Below are 19,480 nucleotides of genomic sequence, written 5' to 3' on the forward strand. Positions count from 1 at the left end.
CACTTTCTGTAGGTATTAATATTGAATGTATTATTACATTATAGATGTAATAATACTAATAATACCTTCATTATTATTACATTATAGATATAGACCACGTTTAGGGCCCATTTACACCACAACGCAGTGTGCTGCAGCACATGCGTTTCCACTCATTGATACATGTAGCCTTAAATAAATGGGCTAGAATGCACCTCAATGCACAGAAAAAGTAGTTGCTGTTTCCATTTAATTGCACTGCAATGCAACCTACAAGACATGGTGCATTGTGCTGGGCTATGTGTTGCATCGTACATATATTTTGGATGTGCGTTGGGGTACCATTCACAATGCATGATACCACAACGTACCAACATACATAATGTACATCACCACATGGTGCGAATGGGACCTTAGGAATGAGCGATATTGAAAGTTCTCATTTATCCAAAAATGTGGTACAAAATTGGAGATTTCTGCAAACAATTTGCTATTTGGGTGAAATGCTTTAATGTCAATGTAAAAGGTGAAAATAAGATGCGTTGTAAGCGTTAAATGGCTTCTAAGGGTTTACAGAAATTGTTTTTAACTATCCTTTACCGGTTCATTTGTTAGAAAATGGTCCTCCTCAGCCTCATTATGTTTTTAAAAGAACACCAAAAAGAGCTAAATTACCCAAAATATGTACCCCCCCCCAAACCCCCCCAAAAAAATTTAAGTAAAGGAAAAAAGATAAAAAAAAGCTAATTCTGACTCATGATGGTCAATGGGTGAATTTCTATTGGAAAATTTTTTCTGACTTCAGAATAAGTAATTTCACAGAAATCACTCCACTCCTTTATATCCACATCATGGATTACTGATTTTTCCTGTATACAATGGATGTTTAATTTAAAAAAAATATACTATTACCTAAAATAAATCTAATCTGTATAAATCAATACGTTCTGCATAACAGTACAGTAAAGAGTCCCTGTAAATACCCATACTAACAGACTACCCATACTACAGAAAAAATGTGCATGCCAGAAAGCAGAAGTTGTGTTTAAGGCATCCCATCTTTATTGTCTTGTTATTTTCATGTAGCTTGTATATGTACACTATATGTTTGTATATATAAAAGAACAAGAACTATTCAGCAACAACCACATTTTTTATGTGATACCTGAGATGAAGACTGTGTCTCAGTCCCTTCTGAAGTGGAAATATTTTCCAAGACTGATCCAGAATTTAAATCCTCCTCATCAGTTTCATTTGAAATTTCATGTTTTTTGGGGCTCTGCAATGATACATAAAAATACAGTTTTACTGAAATGTAGAAAACATTTTCTATGCCATCACAAACAAGATTGATATGCATAAAGGAGATTAATTGTTACAACTGTTTTGCTATCCTGATGTGTAAAGGTGGTATTGTATATTTCTATTTTCTTATTTGTTATTGGAAGGTAATTTCAACAAATTGCAACAGAAAAGCAGTATTTGGGCTAATATCACATTAAACACAAAAGCAACACAAAAATAAAGTGCAGCGCAACCTCCTATATGATTACCATATATGTGCTATATTAAATAATGTGTTCATCCGGGGGCAAAAAAATGTACAGCTGCCCAGCTTGAGAGGCAAAGCGCACTTTGACCTTACAGTGCAGCAGGTCATATCCATAGGTAAGCAGGTGGTGTAGAAGGTGGAGGATCACGGATCAGTGGTGGTATTTCACGTTTGGATACATAATCATGGCATAAAGCTAGTTTGTGCACAAACGTGCATGTGGGTGATTGGAGAGCTGGACTATCATTGCATGAGAGTTATTATAATTTAGTTATGGATTTATTCATCTTATTAACTATTGACGCATAAATTGATATGATCACACTTGGTACATGTGAATCATTTAGTAACTGTTAGTGTAACATATGAAATTGTTTTTTTATTTCACTTTATTTATGTTGGTAGATTGTTTATGTTTATATATGTCAGTGGCAAAAGACAATATAGTGAACACATGGATACATTTATTGTATTAATGAAAATGGAGAAAGAAGAAAAAAAAGGATACAATTGTTTTTCTCAGATGAACAGGTCACACATTATTTGATGTAGCACATATATAATAATCATATAGGAGGTTGCGCTGTACTTTGTTTTTGCTTTGGATCAGTTGATGTGGGAACACATATCAGTGTCACAGCTGCAACAGGGAAAAGCTTATATTTGCATTTTTTAACATTGTGTTTGTACAGCTGGTGAGTGAAAAGGAGACACTCTTATAATATTCAACACAAAATAGGAATTTAAAGTGTTACTAAACCCACATCAGTAAAATCAGTCTGTATATGCAGTAAAGCATGCTTGCTTGTTATACTCACTGTGGAACCCTAGTTTAGTGGTACCCTAGCGCATTGTGTAAAAAGTCTGTTTGATCCTGTCTTCTCTGATCCTCCCCTGCTTAAACTGTCCCCAATCCATCTGCTGATAGTATAGCGCTCTAGGAGTCACTCTGCACATGCTCAGTTTGGTGTGTATTGCTAAATAGTTTTTGTTTCTTTAGGAGGGTACATGTGATCAGCACAGGGCCAATCAGCACTGTCTAGACAGAGGGTCAGGGGTTATGAAGCCTCATAGGACAGTCAGTGCAGAATTAAAACTCATCCTACAATCTTTAACCAGTGCTCAGATGGACAATGATAGAAGTCACAAGACTGCTATACACTGCTGATGAGAAAAGGTATTTAGCAGTTTTTATTTACTAACATAATTTACATGTAGTGTGTACTGTGGGAGACCAGATATAGTGAATGAGGATCATGGCTTTAGTAACACTTTAATTCTAGTTGCACAGTACTCAAACACAGCCTCTTCTGTATATTTATGTAACAGGTCAGCTAGTCACTCATATTTAAAGAGTTCTCCGCTATCTTATTTTAAAAGCACAGAAAGAGTTCACAGAAGTTCCACCTCTGGAGGGACCCCCAAAATAGTTTTGAGATAAATTAGAATTAAAGGGTTGTGTATTTTATTTATTATGTGAATGTTCTTATGTGCAATATGGGTTGTTTTGATGTGATGGGGTTACATCTGTATTTTGTTTTATGATCTTTATTGTAGAATGGTAATAAATTCTTTTTGAAACTTTAATAATTGAATGACTGAAAAAACAACTACTGTTACATGTCTTTTTCATCTGATTCTACCAAACAGGAAACCAATTTACTACACAAGTATTACAATACAATACAGATCCACACTGTCCACAACCTTTCTTTGGGGGCAGGAAAAACAAATTAGAAAGTCCAGTAGGACAGGGAAGAAATTCTAGTGATCTGAAAACAACAAACAAATCTAATAATTAGTGTCCACAGGTTTTTGTATATTAGAAGCATGGCAAAAGACTAACATTATCAGTTATGGGTTTTAAAACCTGCTTTTTCTTTGGGATTCGATCCTTCTTGCTGCTTGATAGATGCTGAAACAAATCTGCTACTCCATGCTGTATGAGATAGTCTGAGAATTCCTTTAGAAGGCTCAGCTGTAACCAGTAAAAAAAATATATTTTAGGCTGACATGATTTACAAATCTAGTGAATTATTATAAAAAATCAGCTGGCATGTCCAATAAAGCTGGGATAGTATTAAGGAACGTACAGTTTAAGTATCATTTGCACAGTGGTAGTCTTTAATGTATATTCGAAGGAAAAAAACTATAACATTTAGTATCATTCAGTGTTTGTTGTAATTTAAGTGTCCTTGCATGGCAAGACCACTTACTGTTATCTCACATATATATTCTTATTATTATAGCCAAATTTACCACCCTAACTCCTCCCACAGTTTTTACACTACATAGACAGTAATATACCGAAATGTGCGGATTGTTCCCGATTGGTGTGTTATTACTTTGTGGAACGTTTTGCCGAATGGTCCACGAAATACTGGTGTTTTTGTGGTGAAATTGTTCCCATAGAAATGAATGGCGGAATGTTCAAAACTAGAGTGGGAGCTGACAAAAGCTAGCGTGTGAGATGAAAAATCAGGACATGATTTCTAAACTGCCACCACTCCCTCATTTTCAAGCCCACCTACACAAATCTTATATCAAAATGTTCAGCTATCCCTGCTGCCACTAAAAATGTCCACGGCTAAGCCATAGTCCTGATAGTTTTAAAATATGATCATTTGTTTTCAACTCACGCCGCCCATTGATATTCATTAAAACTCCACTCTAGCCACCTCAAATTTGAAGGGCAATTTCTAAACTGCGACTGTGTCATCAAAATGTAGGTCTGTGTCTTGTGATTCTCACAATATAAAGCTCTTCAGTGTAGGATTTATAATTTTTAAACTACAACCGTTTGAAAATGGCAACCGCCAGTGAAGTGAGCAAGTTGGAGCAGTTTGTTTTTAACCGTTCTTCTCTGCCCTTACTTTAGAGTGAGTTGCCATAGGAACCAAGGTGTGTGAGCAGGCAGCAGAGTGACAAGCCACTCCACCCAGTTACTCTGCCCACTCCAGTTGTAGACTACTGGTGGAGGCAAGAACACTTCACACAATTTCCCCAGAAATTGTAGCTTTTCTAGTTATCTATATAAGGCCCCATTCACAAGGAGCAGAATCAATTTTCTCAGCAGGGGATCTGTACACTGATCCCCTGCTGAGCAGAGCAGAGTGGTCAGGTGACAGGTCTGTCTGTGTCCACTCAGTTTATGCAGAGCAGCCACAGACAGAACCCATTTGTACCCGACTGCCCTCCGATCCAGAAGGGGACGAATCCTCTTCAGTTTGTTTTTAGCAGACCAGATCGGATCGGAGGTAGGTGTGTGTAAATAGACACAAGTTCATTTACACCCACTGCTCCATAGGGGTAAATGGACAATCTGATCAGGTCCGCGTGAAAAACTGACAGGCAAACCTGATAAAAACAGTCGTATAAAAAGGGGTAAAAAATATAAGGAAAGCACTACAATTTAGTTAACCATTCATCAGTAAAACCAAAAATCCACAGGGAACTGCATAGCATAAATCATTTTCATAATTATTTTTTTCTCTTATACAGCCAACTGAAGGAGTACACATAGCAAGCTGACAAATCTGTTGCTAACAGAAAGCAGTGGATTGCCATTGTCAGCTTGCAACTGGAAGTACTGTAACTGGCAGGATCTCTAGCTAAAAACTTTGCAAAAGATTCACAAAAAGTTGCTTTAGAAAACTGCATACAATAAGGAATTATACCAAATATACCGAAAAATAAACTTTGTGTTTACATACACTCTAAACTGTAAAACAGCCAGTAAGGCAAAATTCATCTCATACTGTTTTTAGCTTGAACACTATTTTATTTTTACATGAACTGCAAGTTTGTACATGATATGTGTACAAACACCCCACATTAATATTCATAGCCAAATATGCATCTCAATCTGAAACTTTGTTTTCTTTAGTTTTGAGTAAAGCATGGAAAAATTCTAAGTCCCATTAAGCTTTAATTTTTTTTATGCCTGTGTGCCCCCTGAGGAGGTCAATGTTCACTTTCTCTCTTGCTAACAGCATGGCCACTATCAGGGGGAATCTTCAGTGGGGGCATAGGTAGCAAGAAAGAGCTAATGGAGGTTTAAAGCATATTTCCACTTTTTAAATCAAATTTGAGAAAATATCACTATATGTCTTCGCATTCACAAAGCATACGTATTTTTTCATATTTCTCACCTTTTAGGTGTTTCTAGGGAGAAAGTCTCATGGCTGATTGTATGTATTTCTAGACAGTTTTACAGTGGTGCTGTCCCCATGCAGACTGGGGGTTCACTAAGCTATCTCTCATTAACATACCATGAAGGAGACCAGTTTCTAAATGTTTAACCCTTTGTTAGGACAGACACGGTTTAAATCTAGTTTGCAAATGATAAAGAACTGCAAGCCCAGTTCAGAGAGGGTTAATTAAGTTAATAATTACTCTACCTTCTCCTCCACTTCTCCTTCTGAACATTACAAGTCAGGGAGAGCTCGTTTGGATTTTTAAACAAGTAAAAAGTGCTTAAAAGGTTAAACGGCATTTTTAAATATTTTATTTCCAAGTTATGCTAAGTCAACGGGAACATGTAACAAATTTAAAGTAGGTGTCATTACAATCTGGCTACATAAAAGAAAATACTCTTTATAAGAAAAGTATGCGTCATGTGGGTCACCCAGAATCAGCTGACAGTGGGCTAAAGTCAGCTGCTCTTAGCTGATGTCACAGAGCCACTCGCAGATCAGACAGCGGTGACTGAGAGTTGCCACTCTCTTCTCAGAGAGGACCCAAGAACTGAGTAATCAGCAGTCACATGACCGCTCAGTTCTCAGGCTTAGAGCCGGCGGGGGACAGCTGCAGCATCAGATCAATGCTCCAGTCGGTAGATAATTATGCATGTTTGCTTTGTTATCTTCCCACACTTCTTCTTTAAGCCTTTCCCTGGGATACTATTAAAATGTGTTTTATTGTTATTGTGCCTTTGTTAGAGGTATATCCCCTTTCTTGCTATCCTAGTTACAACCTTGTCATCAGTAAAGCAGTAGAGGAAGTGAAGAAAAATCTATTGAAAAGGGTCACAGACTTTACAGAGCAGATGATTGCTATATACCTTATTGTATACTATGGAAACAATATTAACAGCATGTTGGAATGAGAATATTTCAGGGGACTTAAAACAAGTTTTTGTTCTAGATTAGAATATTAGTATCATATAATGTATATTTAATATTAAGAATCAGTGCAAGAAAAACACACTTACCTTTATACCATATGCTTCAAATAAAATCTCTAGATCCTAAAGAAGAAAGTAAACAGTAAACATTTACAAAACTAGTACTTAGTTTATAATGACATTTCTTCAATCAGGATATATACTATATTGCCAAACGTTTTGGGACACCTGCCTTTACACACACTTGAGCTTTAATGGCATCCCAGTCTTAGTCTGTAGGGTTCAATATTGAGTTGGCCCACCCTTTGCAGCTATAACAACTTCAACTCTTCTGGGAAGGCTGCCCAAAAGGTTTAGAAGTGTGTCTACGGGAATGTTTGACCATTCTTCCAGAAACGCATTTGTGAGGTCAGGCACTGATATCGGATGAGAAGGCCTGGCTTGCAGTCTACACTCTAATTCATCCCAAAGGTGTTCTATGGGGTTGAAATCAGGCCAATCAAGTTCCTCCACCCCAAACTTGCTCATCCATGTCTCTATGGACCTTGCTTTGATCACTGGTGCACAGTCATGTTGGAACAGGAAGGGGCCGTCCCCAAACTGTTCTCACAAAATTGGGAGCATGAAATTGTCTAAAATGTCTTGGTATGCCGACACCTTAAGAATTCCCTTCTCTGGAACTAAGAGGCCAATCCCAACCCCCTCCACCAAACTTTACACCTAGCACAATGCAGTCCGGCACTCCTGGCAACTGCCAAACCCAGACACGTCCATCATATTTCCATATAGAGATGTGTTATTCATCATTCGAGAGAACATGTCTCCACTGCTCTAGAGTCCAGTGGTGCTTGGTTTACTCCACTGCATCTGACGCTTTGCATTGCACTTGGTGATGTAAGGCTTGAATGCAGTTGCTCGGTCATGGAAACCTGTTTCATGAAGCTCTCTATGCACTTTTGTTGTGCTAATCTGAAGGCCACATGAAATTTGGAGGTCTTAAGCTATTGACTCTGCAGACAGTTGGCGAATTCTGGGCACTGTGCGCTTCAGCATGCGTTGACCCCACTCTGTCATTTTACGTGGCCTACCACTTTGTGGCTGAGTTGCTGTTGTTCCCAGTTACTTCCACTTTGTTATAATACCACAAACGGTTGACCGTGAAATATTTAGTAGCAAGGAAATTTCACGGATGGACATATTGCACAACCTATCACGATAGTGGCAACCTATCACGATACCACGCTTGAATTCACTGAACTCTTTGAGAGTGACCCATTCTTTCACAAATGTTTGTAGTAGCAGTCTGCATGTCTATTTGCTTGATTTTATACACCTGTGGCCATGAAGGTGATTGGAACACCTGAATCCAATGATTTGGAAGGGTGTCCCAATACGTTTGGCAATACAGTGTATGTGCATATTTCTTTAGTATATTATTAGATCATTTAAGTTAATCTAAATACTGCTCAAGTAAGAGCTTAAAAATTTGTAAAATGGTCCTCAAGGGTCTGTAGAAAATATATATTGTGAACACAACACAACACACCAACATGGCAATAATGCTGTCATATGACTAGTATGCAATAAGTACTCTAGAACTTTACTGTGAATGTGTGATATACACCTGGCAGATTGTAAGATATTATAAAGCACCTCATTTAATACGTCGTAAAATAAATGAAAAACAGGGATATATTACCAAGACATACTTAAATTGCCTGTTCTAGTAAACTAAGTAAGTACACTGATGCTCAATGCGTTTGGCATGAATGTAATTTGCTGTGCACATAAAACACCCAAATAATTCTGCTTTCGTGCATGTCAATGTTTTACTGTATATGAATTCAGTTAAAAAAGCATAATGCAATCAGTTCACAAAGCAAAGAAATGTACACCCCAAGCAAAGCAGCAGGTCAACAGAACTCACACTGTATACTGTACTGTCACAGCAAATTAAGGCAGCATATGTACAGGTATGTATCACTGGAAACCCATACAAAGGCAGAGGCATATGACATTGGATATGTGTGCTGGCCATGACCACAACAGAAGGTATATCTACTGTATATTTACCATATGTATGCTGGAGCTTGTGTGCCAAGCACATCATGGAAACATAATAAACACAGTAGGACAGATTTTGGATGGGATGGGGGGGGTAGGAGGTGCAACTGCTCCAATGTTTTCAAGGAGGGGAGGAGGGCCATGTGGCAAGCTTTACCTTTCTCCCTATTTCCCATTCACAGTTTGTATTCCTGTCAAAACTCCACTCTTTTGATCTGACAAACAGAGCCTATGACTTATGATCTTTCTACCATTCCTCTAATTCTTCTAGCTGTCATTTCATAATTCTCTCTGCCTTAGTTATCAATACTGATTGAGTTACCCAGAGTCCCAGTGATAACAACAGAGCTCATTCATTCATTGATCCATTAGCTCTACACTCAACCTCCCCAACAGCCCTCAGTCACTCATCCACTCAGCTTTGTTTCACACTTTCAGTATCTTTGTCATAGCATGATATTTTACCCCTCCTTTCTATTCCTTCATATTCAGTTAGGCTAGTTTCCCTGTCCTCATTAGCAAAACTGACAGTTCTGCAGCTCTTCTATCTTTCTGTTTCCATCCCATTACAATTCCAATCATGACACCCCTCCAATTCTTCAGTGTTCTACCCATACAAGCCCACTGACACCTTTTACCTCATTTAAATGTAGCACTAAACCCTCAGGAGCCACTGAGTATTTTGGGTCCCCTGTTTGCTCTGAGCCTGATTTGGAGCACAACCCCTGCTGACACCACCGTACACCCTTTGACCAGGAGAACCTCCTGGCTGTGAAACACAAAATAATCACAGTTTAAAATGAACCAATGTACTGATTGTATTAAAGTTAGAGTAAAAGTAATGCAAGCACAAAAGAAACAATGATGGTTGTGTACAAAAGATAATCACTCTGGAAAACTTTGTCAAAATAAACATACACAGCACCACTTTAAATAGACACAATTGTCCTGCAGGACCAGAGTTTAAAAATGTATTCCAGCACTGGGATGTTTTCTTTCCCAAAGTGAGTTGAAATAGAGAGAAGTCGGGCTAACTCACTTATGGGTTCTCAGTGACTAGAAACAGGGTTTAACTCTCAAGGTAAATTTGCATGTGATAAAGTCCCCTTTAGTATCACTCTCAAGTATAGAAACAGATTCTTCTGCATGCTTGATAGGGCCCTAGTTGGTGCACATTAGAGCTGCAGTTCTTTTGGATGGAAGCAGGATCTACTGAAAAGGGTATAGTAGTAAGAGAAGCTCCCCCTAGACTGATGATGAGAAATTGGGGAAGGTCCCTTTAACACAAAAGATAAATGCAGATATTGTTAAAATTGAGGAAGGGGAAGAAGTAGACTTCAGCAGAATTGAACCCCTGTAGGTGGTGAATTAGCCTGATGAAACAAGTTCCTTTACAGCTGGAAGAGGTTTGAGATGCGATACTAACAGTATTCCTGCCTGCAAGGATACACATGCAGTAGCAAGAGTCCTGCACTCAGAGCAATGAGGAAACACTAAAACAATAGGCCGCAGAACTGAATGGACTAGGAAGTCTGTGTCTCAAAGTGGCAAACTGGGATGAAAGGTGAACTGAAGTAAGTGAAAACAACAGAATCAGTTGGAACTTGTAACAGTCTGCACATGGAACCCTCTCACCCAGTCTGTAGTCTTAGCAGAGCAAAAGGTAGTCTTTCAGCTGGGAGGACCCCCTTGTTCTCTCTTTCGATCAAGATACCATGATCTGCCTACCTGCAGGGTCTACTCACCTGCTTGTCAGCGATACCAGTGATCTGTAGACCCTCTTTGCGGCTCCCTGGTGTGATCCAATCTGGCCTGAGTCTTCTGTGTCCAGCACTAGCTTCTCACACACGTCCTCACCCTCTCACAATCTCCTTACTCCCTCTCTCTCCACGCTGGGTGTACTGGGTGGACATACGGGCACAGCCCCACCTCTCCCCCAGACACACTGGCACCAGCAGCACTGTTTTGCGGAACTCTTCTCTGTGTTACCCCTTGCTCAGCCCAGCTGGATTGCATGGGCTCACCATGTGCTGTTTTCGTGCAGGCACACATGGAAGAAAAATATATTTGAAATTTATTTTAAAAATATTCTTCCCAAATATATTGCCATATATATGAAATGCTACAATTTTGGCCATATTCATGGACTTGTCTTTTGTTGTTTTATTTAGGGGAAACAGATTGGATAGGCTTGAAACAATAACATTGAGGACAAACTTCCTAAATTCTATACAAAAAGGATGGATCCTGGACTTTTTACTCCCTCCCGAGAGACATCGGTCTCTTAATGGATCAGTAACAGTCTCTGTAAGGAGCACTTGGTCCCCTCTTTATATGAACATCTTCAGACCCAGTCTAGAGACTGCCCATCCAGCTGGCTGTCTTTTGAAGAGCATCCCAGAGCAAGAGATTCTAGAACAGACTTGCAGCACTGTCCCAGAGAGAACTGGTTGTGTATGGCACCTAGCAGCCCTCTCTCTTGTAGGCTCTGGGGGTGTTGAGGTACTCACACTGTCCTTCTGTCCTATAGCTTTCAGGCCTTGTATCTGAGCTAGTTTCCTTCTAGGCTAACAGGATCTCCTTCCTTAGTGGGCTGCATGGCAGTGGAGTTCCCTCTGTCAACTTCCTTCTCCTATCCTTCTCACCTCCAGCCTGGAAGCAGTACCCCCTTCTCTGGGATCCCCTCCCAGGTTACATAGCAGCACACCTCAGCACTCCATCTTCCACCCAACTCCCCTGCTGACCAGACTCTCTCATATTTATGGACTGATTAGGCCACCTTGACCGGCGTTCTGCCTAGGGACTGGCCAGATTCCCATAAATATGCAGATCAGCACTTTTTGGCCACCCACTAGCATCTAGAAACTTCAATTTCTTCCAAGCTTCTAGAGCCAGAAGGAAGTACCAGAGGCCTGACCTGTAGAGTCCTCCAGCCTGACTCAATGTAAACTCACTGGCTCATACCCAGGCTTCTAACAAGCCTCTAAGTACACTACAAACAATGTACACCAGAGGGCGCTACACAAGGAAGACTCTCTAGCAGACTGCTTGCTGTTACAACTGTTTGCTGAATCTTACCTGTTTTTAAGCTTTCTACACAATTTGCAACCGTGCATGTTTCCACCACTAGTGCTCATGATGTATTTGTCACTGCTGCCCAGTTGTTGCTTGTATATTCTAACAATTGCTTGCTTGTAGTTTAGGTATTCTCAGGAATAGCATTTTTGCCTCTGCTTTGCAAGTCAGCACTGTTTGTTTTAGATGAGCATATTACAATATATTTTAATCTTCAGAAGAACTGTCTCTTTGGAATCACAGCCCTGTTAGCCCCATATTTTCCTGCAGCACATTATGCGTCTGATATTAACCCATTGCTTCCATTTTGGCACACATGTTCCATGCACCACTATCAGCACCATTGCTCTGCCCTATCAGTCAACCCCAATCATAGACTCATTGACTTTGGAAAGTTCCAGGTATACTCATCACATTTGTGCCTTGCCTTGGTCCTGTTCTAGTCACAATCATCACAAGTAGACAAGCACAGAGGTCCCTGTCAGGGCTGGGCTCCTGCTACTTAACAAGCAGCTCTTTTCTTTCATTCCTCAGAAGCTGCTCAGCTGTCAGTTAATTACCAGCCACTTATCTTCATAGTGACTCACCTGCCTCATTAGTCCAGCCTACAGCCAGCCCTTTTTGCTATTGTAGCAGCTTAGCTAATTTCCTCCTTGCCCTTGTGTGCTCTATGATCTCCAGTGTTACTGCGTATGTTCCTGTGTACAACGCTGTCTGGCTGATTTCTCTTCCGATTCCTGTTTCTGATTTTTGCTCCTGACTATGCTGACTTCTGGTTTCCTGACCCTGGCTCGTCTGATTACCCACTCTGACATCCAAACCCTGGATTCTGCTTTTGATTACGTTCTTGAACTGTGTTATTTTTGTTATTTCAATAAAGGTGTGATTTTAACTGCACTTTCTGTCTCCGCTGAACCATTTCTGGTTACTGACAGTCCCACGCTGTCTCTGTGCTCTGTGTCTCTGAGTCCATGTGAGACCTGTTTGGAGGACTCAGAGCTGTGCAGAGATGCTGAGAAAAGTGTGGTGGTAGCTGGAAGTGGAAGAAGATCTGCAGAATATCAGGTTTGCACCATGGGAGGGAGTGCAGTTTGGCATCTTCGCCATGGGCACTGGACGACCTTGAACACTGCAGTAAGAATATGATCTGCCAATGCACCAGCAAACGTGCCTAAGCTTTTGTAAATCAGGACCATTATATAAGGCACATCTACTTTTATTTTCTCATATATTTCTTCACAAATTAGACTGTGGGGGGTATTTACTAAAATTTGAAAGTGCAAAATTTGGTACAACTCTGCATAGAAACCAACCAGCTTCCAAGTTTTATTGTCAAAGCCTAATTGAACAAGCTGAAGTTAGTAGCTGATTGGCTACCATGCACAGCTGCACCAGATTCTGCGTGCACCAATTTTAGTAAATCTCCTCCTGTGTTTTATATATGTTTTTACCTTCATTTCAATGCTCTTTCCAGGGGTATACTTGAAAAACAAACAGAAAAGAAAACAATTAATTCAGCACAGATTGCTTTAGTTCCTAAAATATCTAGTACTACAAAACAGTGATTTTACAGGTATTTTATTCTGCGCTTGAACCTAAACCTGAACTACTGGCACACATAAAGCCTCAAGTTTTTAACAGAACTCTGGTAATATTGTTGGAATTAGTTTTTATTCCTTAGTGTCTTAGTCCTTTTATATTTGAATTTTGGTAACTTAACGGTCCATTGCACCCCTATCTCTTAACATGGTAACCAGTAACCAGTACCAGTCTGTCTACCTAAAAATGAGCAGACTGGTCTCTCACCTACCCTCTCAAACTAGAGTCTTCTAGCAGACAACTTTATCAACAACCCATGATTGATTACCACCATTTGCACACTTCCTTGGACTAGTATATTGAGATTGATGGGGGTGCAAAGCACCAGGGGACAGCAGTTTTTTTTTCATTCTGACAGGTAATTTCAGTACATGTGAAGATTTAAATATATTTTTTTCAAGGATTATCATTTAGAGAGTTTCATTATATTGGCATCTGGAGTTCAGATTTACAGTCCATCTATAGTTTATGTATAGGAAAGTGAGAGTGAGAAAAAAACTGACAGAGGTTCTAACTTTTATTACTCTAATACATAGTAAAAAAACATAGACTGGCTGAAGCTACTGCTCATTAGCTTTCAATGAGGTTAAGATGTATCCAAAGCCAAAATATATTATTTTATCTGTAAAGGTTTTGGAACCTTGACAGGTTTTTATTGAACTATGAGATTACTTCTCACTTCCTCCTCTATCCACAAGACAAAAAGGCAAGGTAAAGCTCCTTAATGGCACACTTACAGCAAAGAATACCTCATGGCTGCAGTGCAAGGAAGCCACAATATTTATAATGTAAAACTTTTTTTAATTTGAAAGGGTCACTCGTTGGCTCACTCATTGTGGTAAGCACATATATGTGCTGTGCTGGAAGGATCACTCGGGTGATTTTATGTTTGAAGAGCACCATTATTTGGAAAATCATAAAGTGGTGGACACATTACCTAGCATGGACTTTTATTATTTGTTGGACTGTTTATTTATTTGAATATACAGATTTATCACCTTATTAGTGTAACCTACGTTTTGAAGTGTTTATATTTATTTGGTACCTTTTATGTGCTGCTGCTTTTTCACAATTTTTTTTCCACAAATTTTGTTTTAGTTCTTTTGCGTGGTGATTTTTTATTTTTTGTATTTCTTGATGGGGTAGTGGTTGCCAAGACACCAGTGGTCGTTGCCATCTTAGCAATCAATGACACTGTGAAACCTGCACAGCAGGAAACATTTATTTCTTGGCATTATATATATAATCAATAAATTAATACCTTCTTGCTGCATCCAGCAGCAGGAAGCAGGATGTTTAAGTTGGCAAACCATTCAAATAGTTTGGCTGGTCTGTGATCATTGGATATGGAAAGTTCAGGTCAAATACTGCATTGAGCTGAACTCAAACCCCATTCCTAGTCATAAGCTAAATGGAAGACAGTCTTTGATATGATCCTGGTGGTGTTGGCTAGGCAAAAGTCCTCCGAATACACAATAAGCCAATGGTCATCCATTCAAGACTATGCTACTGAAACGAGGGTATAGGAGAATTATTACATTTGTAGGAAGGATAGCAGTATCATTGTAGAATTAATTGGTTTGTTTAAAAGGTGGATTTTCTTGCTGCATAAAAAAGAATTGACAAAGTTTTAAATAAGCCTATAAATGATGTCGGAATCACAGGAAAAACAGGTTGGCTCTCCAAAATTAGTTATTTATTTGTAATTCCTGAAGGGTTCTTTTAAGTGTGTTGAACACATTTTGTTTAATATTGAGATATACAGCACACACAGAAACTGTTGCACACATTGTTACCTGTGGTCCTGGGGGGCCCGGAGGCCCAGGGGGTCCCATTGGCCCTATATCTCCCCGCTCACCCTTTATCACTGTTTCAACAGATGTTCCACTCTATAAAAAACAAATTGTTTGGCTAACTCCAGTGGATAGTAACAATCAAAGGATGTGTGTAAATACTATTAAAATCTGTGCAGTTTCTAATTACTGTGTTTCCATAAATTGCATGTGACAGTTAATTTTTTACATTACATTACTGACTAACATTATTCTGGTCTCATTATGGAGGTTAACCACTAAACAAAAGTGCAAAGCATATAACCATTAAATACGCACAAAAAAAAAGAGTAAACAAAAAACAACTGGTCATGTTTACTTTGTGAAGTTTTCAAAGAAAACTTACATCTCCTGGTTCACCTTTCTTCCCCATCTCTCCCTGAAAAAAAAGTAAAACAAATAAAAAAATAAGTAAAGGTTATTATATGATACCTATATTGTCAGTCACATCAGAAGTGGGATACAGCTTAAAATGGAGCTCCAGCCAAAAGGGGGCGCTCTACCTAAAGGCCTCATCCCCTGCTCCCCATTAAAGATTGTAACCTTTGGAGAGTGGGTACCCAATTTTTACAGGTACCTGCTCCCACTTCCGCTAGGCGATCTGAAGTGGACGTTGTCCTCCCCCCTCCCTCCCCGTGGTCTTCTGGGACATGTGACAAGTCCCAGAAGACTAAGGGATCATTCATAAGCCACAGCACTACTTGCACATGCGCAATGGGCACCCGGCTGCGGTGAGGACACTGCTGGATTGAGTGACAGGTTAGTGTCTGTTTTTTAAAAGTCAGCAGCTACAGTTTTTGTAGCTGCTGACTTTTATTTCTTTTACATTTTGACTGGAGCTCCACTGTAAGGGTTTTTCTTGTGATACATTAGATAGCCTTACAACCTTTTGCCCAGGTGTTCCAGAAACTCCATCATTTCCATCCATGCCATTTTTTCCAGGTGACCCTGTGCTTCCCTGTGGGAATAGCAATTAGGTATTAAATGGAGGTAAAAATTGGGATTGTACAACAGAACAACAATCATAGGCTTTTATAGCTGATACTGTAAAGCTTTTTATAATTGTATTTTATAATGCATTCTGCAGTGAATATGTATTGTCTGTTTATGTCTTACTTTTTCCCCTTTCATTCCTTTTTCTGGAGTGGATTCCAACTATAATAAAGGATAACATAAGTTAATTAATTTGTTTTTATCATAACACGAAGTATATCATTTTTCTAATCCCTGACCCCATGCTGACTTTGTTCACCCAAAATAAATACATAATATTGTTATCTGACTAGTTTACTGTGCACATCATTCCTTCTAACAATTTACATTAGCCATTACATTTTTTAACATCACAGGTAGGGCGTTAGATTTAGGTTCAGGACTAACAAGGATTCGAGGTGAACCCAGCCTATTGGAAAAGCTGGTGAACTAATGCACAGTTTCAAAACTACAGATACCAACTATCCACAATATACTTTCTGAGCTTTGAACTTAGGTCAGATGGTTTAAAAGGGCCAATAAGGGGGTGTTTGGATAAGCTAAACCCCTGACTATAAATGTTTGGAATCCCAGAAGCCATATGGAAAATGTGCTTACCATGTGGCCTAATTTGGATATTGATATCAGCCACTATCCCTGGCCCTTTGAGTACATGGCTGGGAATTCCCAGGTGAGCAAATTAATAGGGTTGGTTGATATCACTGGTTGCTACGGACATGGCAGGTGCTGGTACCAGATGTTCCCTTAACAACCACTGACAGAGGAAGTTGTTATATATAGAAGCAGTAGAAAAAAAAAAACACTACTATATATGATGCTGGGCTCCCACAAAACAGGCTAAAAGTCAGATGTTCAGTCTAGCTTGTGTTCAGAATGAATATTTAGCTCATCACTAATAAAGGAAAGCATATAAAGTGCTTCTGATAAAGTGCATAGGGACAAATTAGTGTAGGGCTTGTAGGCATTGGCTGGTCTCCTAAAGTAGATGTAAGCTGTGACAATGGCAAACTCAAGCTCACAATGCACAGAGATTTTCCAGTTCCTGGGACAACAATCTAATTGCCAGAAGACTGAGAGGGATGATCACTAGGGTCAAACACTCCACAGTTAACCCTTTATACACACAAACAGGAGCTTCCCCCACATGCTTTGCTGGAAACATGCACCATTTACTGTATCTTTAAAATATGGTGGCACACTTCACAAAGACAAGGATTCTTTAGTTTCTTGTTTAGAGCAGGGGTCTCCAAACTTTTGAAACAAAGGGCCAGTTTACTGCCTTTAAAACTTTAGGGGGGCCAGATTGTGGCCAGTGGCAGTAGAAAATGCCCTGGCATCAGTGGGAGTAAACAATACCCTAGGCTTGGTGGTCAGTGGGAGGAATAGTGCCCCATCGTTGGTGTCAGTGGGATAATTAGTTCCCCATTTCTGGTATCAGCAGGAGGAACAGTGCTCCATCGCTGGTGTCAGTAGGAGGAACAGTGCCCCATTGCTGGTGTTAGTGGGGGGAACAGTGCCCCATCGCTGGTGTCAGTGGGAGGAACAACGCCCCTTCTTTGGGATCAGTGGAAGGAACAGTGCCCTGTTGTTGGGGTCAGTGGGAGGAGCAGTGCCCCGTCACTGAGGTCAGTGGGAGGAACAGTGCCCCAACGTTGGTTGCAAAGGGAGGAACAGTGCCCAATCGCTGTCAGTGGGCTGAATAGCACCCAATCGTTGGTGTCAGTGGGAGGAATAGTGCCCCATTGTTGGTGTCAATGGAAGGAATAGTACTTCATATCAGTGGAAGGAAAAGTGGACTATTGATCCTGCTTACTCAGTTTGGGGTTCATGGGACTGTATTATTGTTACATAAACCCTTACTGAATATCCTGAAGGTAGCAAAATGCTGTGTATCTTGAGCAAAATGGTGAAGGTGAGAGGGAAAGGTTTTTATATCTTAATGCTATTGATATCCTACAGCTTCTTTATGGCATGTTCCTGTCTACACGCACTAAAGTAATAGCAAGATGCTATTATGGTGATAACTGGCTTTATGTATATTTTCACAATGCATATTTTCTAATTGCTGCTGGATGCTTTGAGAATGTGACGGCAATTTACAGACAGGAGAACATGAGAGATAGAGAATGTTGTCACTCTATAACACTAAGTGCGCAAACAAGGACCTTTATTTCAGTACAGCCAGCTGTCATTTTCATGAAAGCTAGTCAGTAAAATCAATAAAGGCTTTCCAAGTGATGTTATCATGTTAAAGCTTGTATCATGTATAAGATGTTAGTAGTTGGGCTTACATTGTGTGACTATAGATCTCCTTTAATGTTGCTGTACATTTTTTGTACATGACATGACTCGAGGTCCAGAGAGGAGCTGAGGATTACATATAAGTATATCATGGAGATGAAAAGAGGCAGCTGAAGGCAGAGGTATTGGTACATCTTGGCAAAAAATATGGGAAGGCTGGAGTTCAGCTTAAAGAAGAAGAGCAAAGCTGGCCATTGATTGACTGAAATGCAGCTAGTCTAGAAGGGACCAGATGAATTTCAGTCCAGACAATAGGTAGAGGCTGCTGATCAGTGTTTTCTGACAGTAGTGACCCAGACACACATTTTAGGATTAAACAATCACCTGTTTTCTTTTCTAGGTTTGCTATCTAATGCAGTTTGTATCTATTTTATTTCAGCACATAAAATCTATAGTCTATAGTCTATAAGTCTATAGTCTATAGTCTATATCTAAAGTCTATAACTGGCTATTTTGTATTTCAATGGTTTTTATTAATTTTAAACAGTATAAAACAGAGGCAACAAAACACACCCACGCAGGGGCTATCAATTGCACCAATAAAAAAGGCATAATAGAGCAGACAACGCTCTAATTCCAATAAGGCAAAACGTATGCCCACGCAGGGGCTATCAATGGCACATAGGTTACAATACCATCAGTAAGACTCTGACTATCGCAACTAAAGACAGTTGTCCACTGTCACATCAAAACAAACAGAAAAAGAGAGAAGAAGAGCAGAGAAGAAAGGGGAAAAAAAACCCCCAAAGAGCAGGGGTCCACGAGCGCTAATACCAAACTCCATTACCTCCCCACACTGGCCGGGGGGAGCATGGGAAAGGCGTATTGCAACCACGGCTCCCATACTTTCAAAAATTTATGTTGAGAGTCGTTGCATATACTCGACATCTGTTCATTGAGCATCATAGTAGTCATACGATCCCGCACCCCCTGGAAAAGTACAAATGGACTCTTCCAGGC

General features: G+C 39.8%; 1 protein-coding gene across 1 annotated transcript in view; it reads right to left on the reverse strand.

The window, feature by feature from the left end:
- The window catches only part of LOC149462377 (uncharacterized), a 459,390-nt gene that overhangs the window by 218,471 nt on the left and 221,439 nt on the right, over window positions 1-19,480 (reverse strand). Inside the window, exons 58-65 of the mRNA XM_089676871.1 lie at window positions 16,343-16,381; window positions 16,113-16,184; window positions 15,573-15,605; window positions 15,191-15,283; window positions 13,247-13,276; window positions 6,744-6,779; window positions 3,378-3,509; window positions 1,145-1,258 (exon numbers count right to left, since the gene is read on the reverse strand). Coding sequence (XP_089532997.1) covers window positions 1,145-1,258; window positions 3,378-3,509; window positions 6,744-6,779; window positions 13,247-13,276; window positions 15,191-15,283; window positions 15,573-15,605; window positions 16,113-16,184; window positions 16,343-16,381 — 549 coding nt within the window. The remainder of the gene's footprint in view (window positions 1-1,144; window positions 1,259-3,377; window positions 3,510-6,743; window positions 6,780-13,246; window positions 13,277-15,190; window positions 15,284-15,572; window positions 15,606-16,112; window positions 16,185-16,342; window positions 16,382-19,480) is intronic.

Source organism: Staurois parvus, unplaced genomic scaffold, assembly GCF_062004578.1.
Source record: "Staurois parvus isolate SC_StPar_1 unplaced genomic scaffold, SC_StPar_1.0 ptg000175l, whole genome shotgun sequence".
Classification (NCBI taxonomy): Eukaryota; Metazoa; Chordata; class Amphibia; order Anura; family Ranidae; genus Staurois; species Staurois parvus.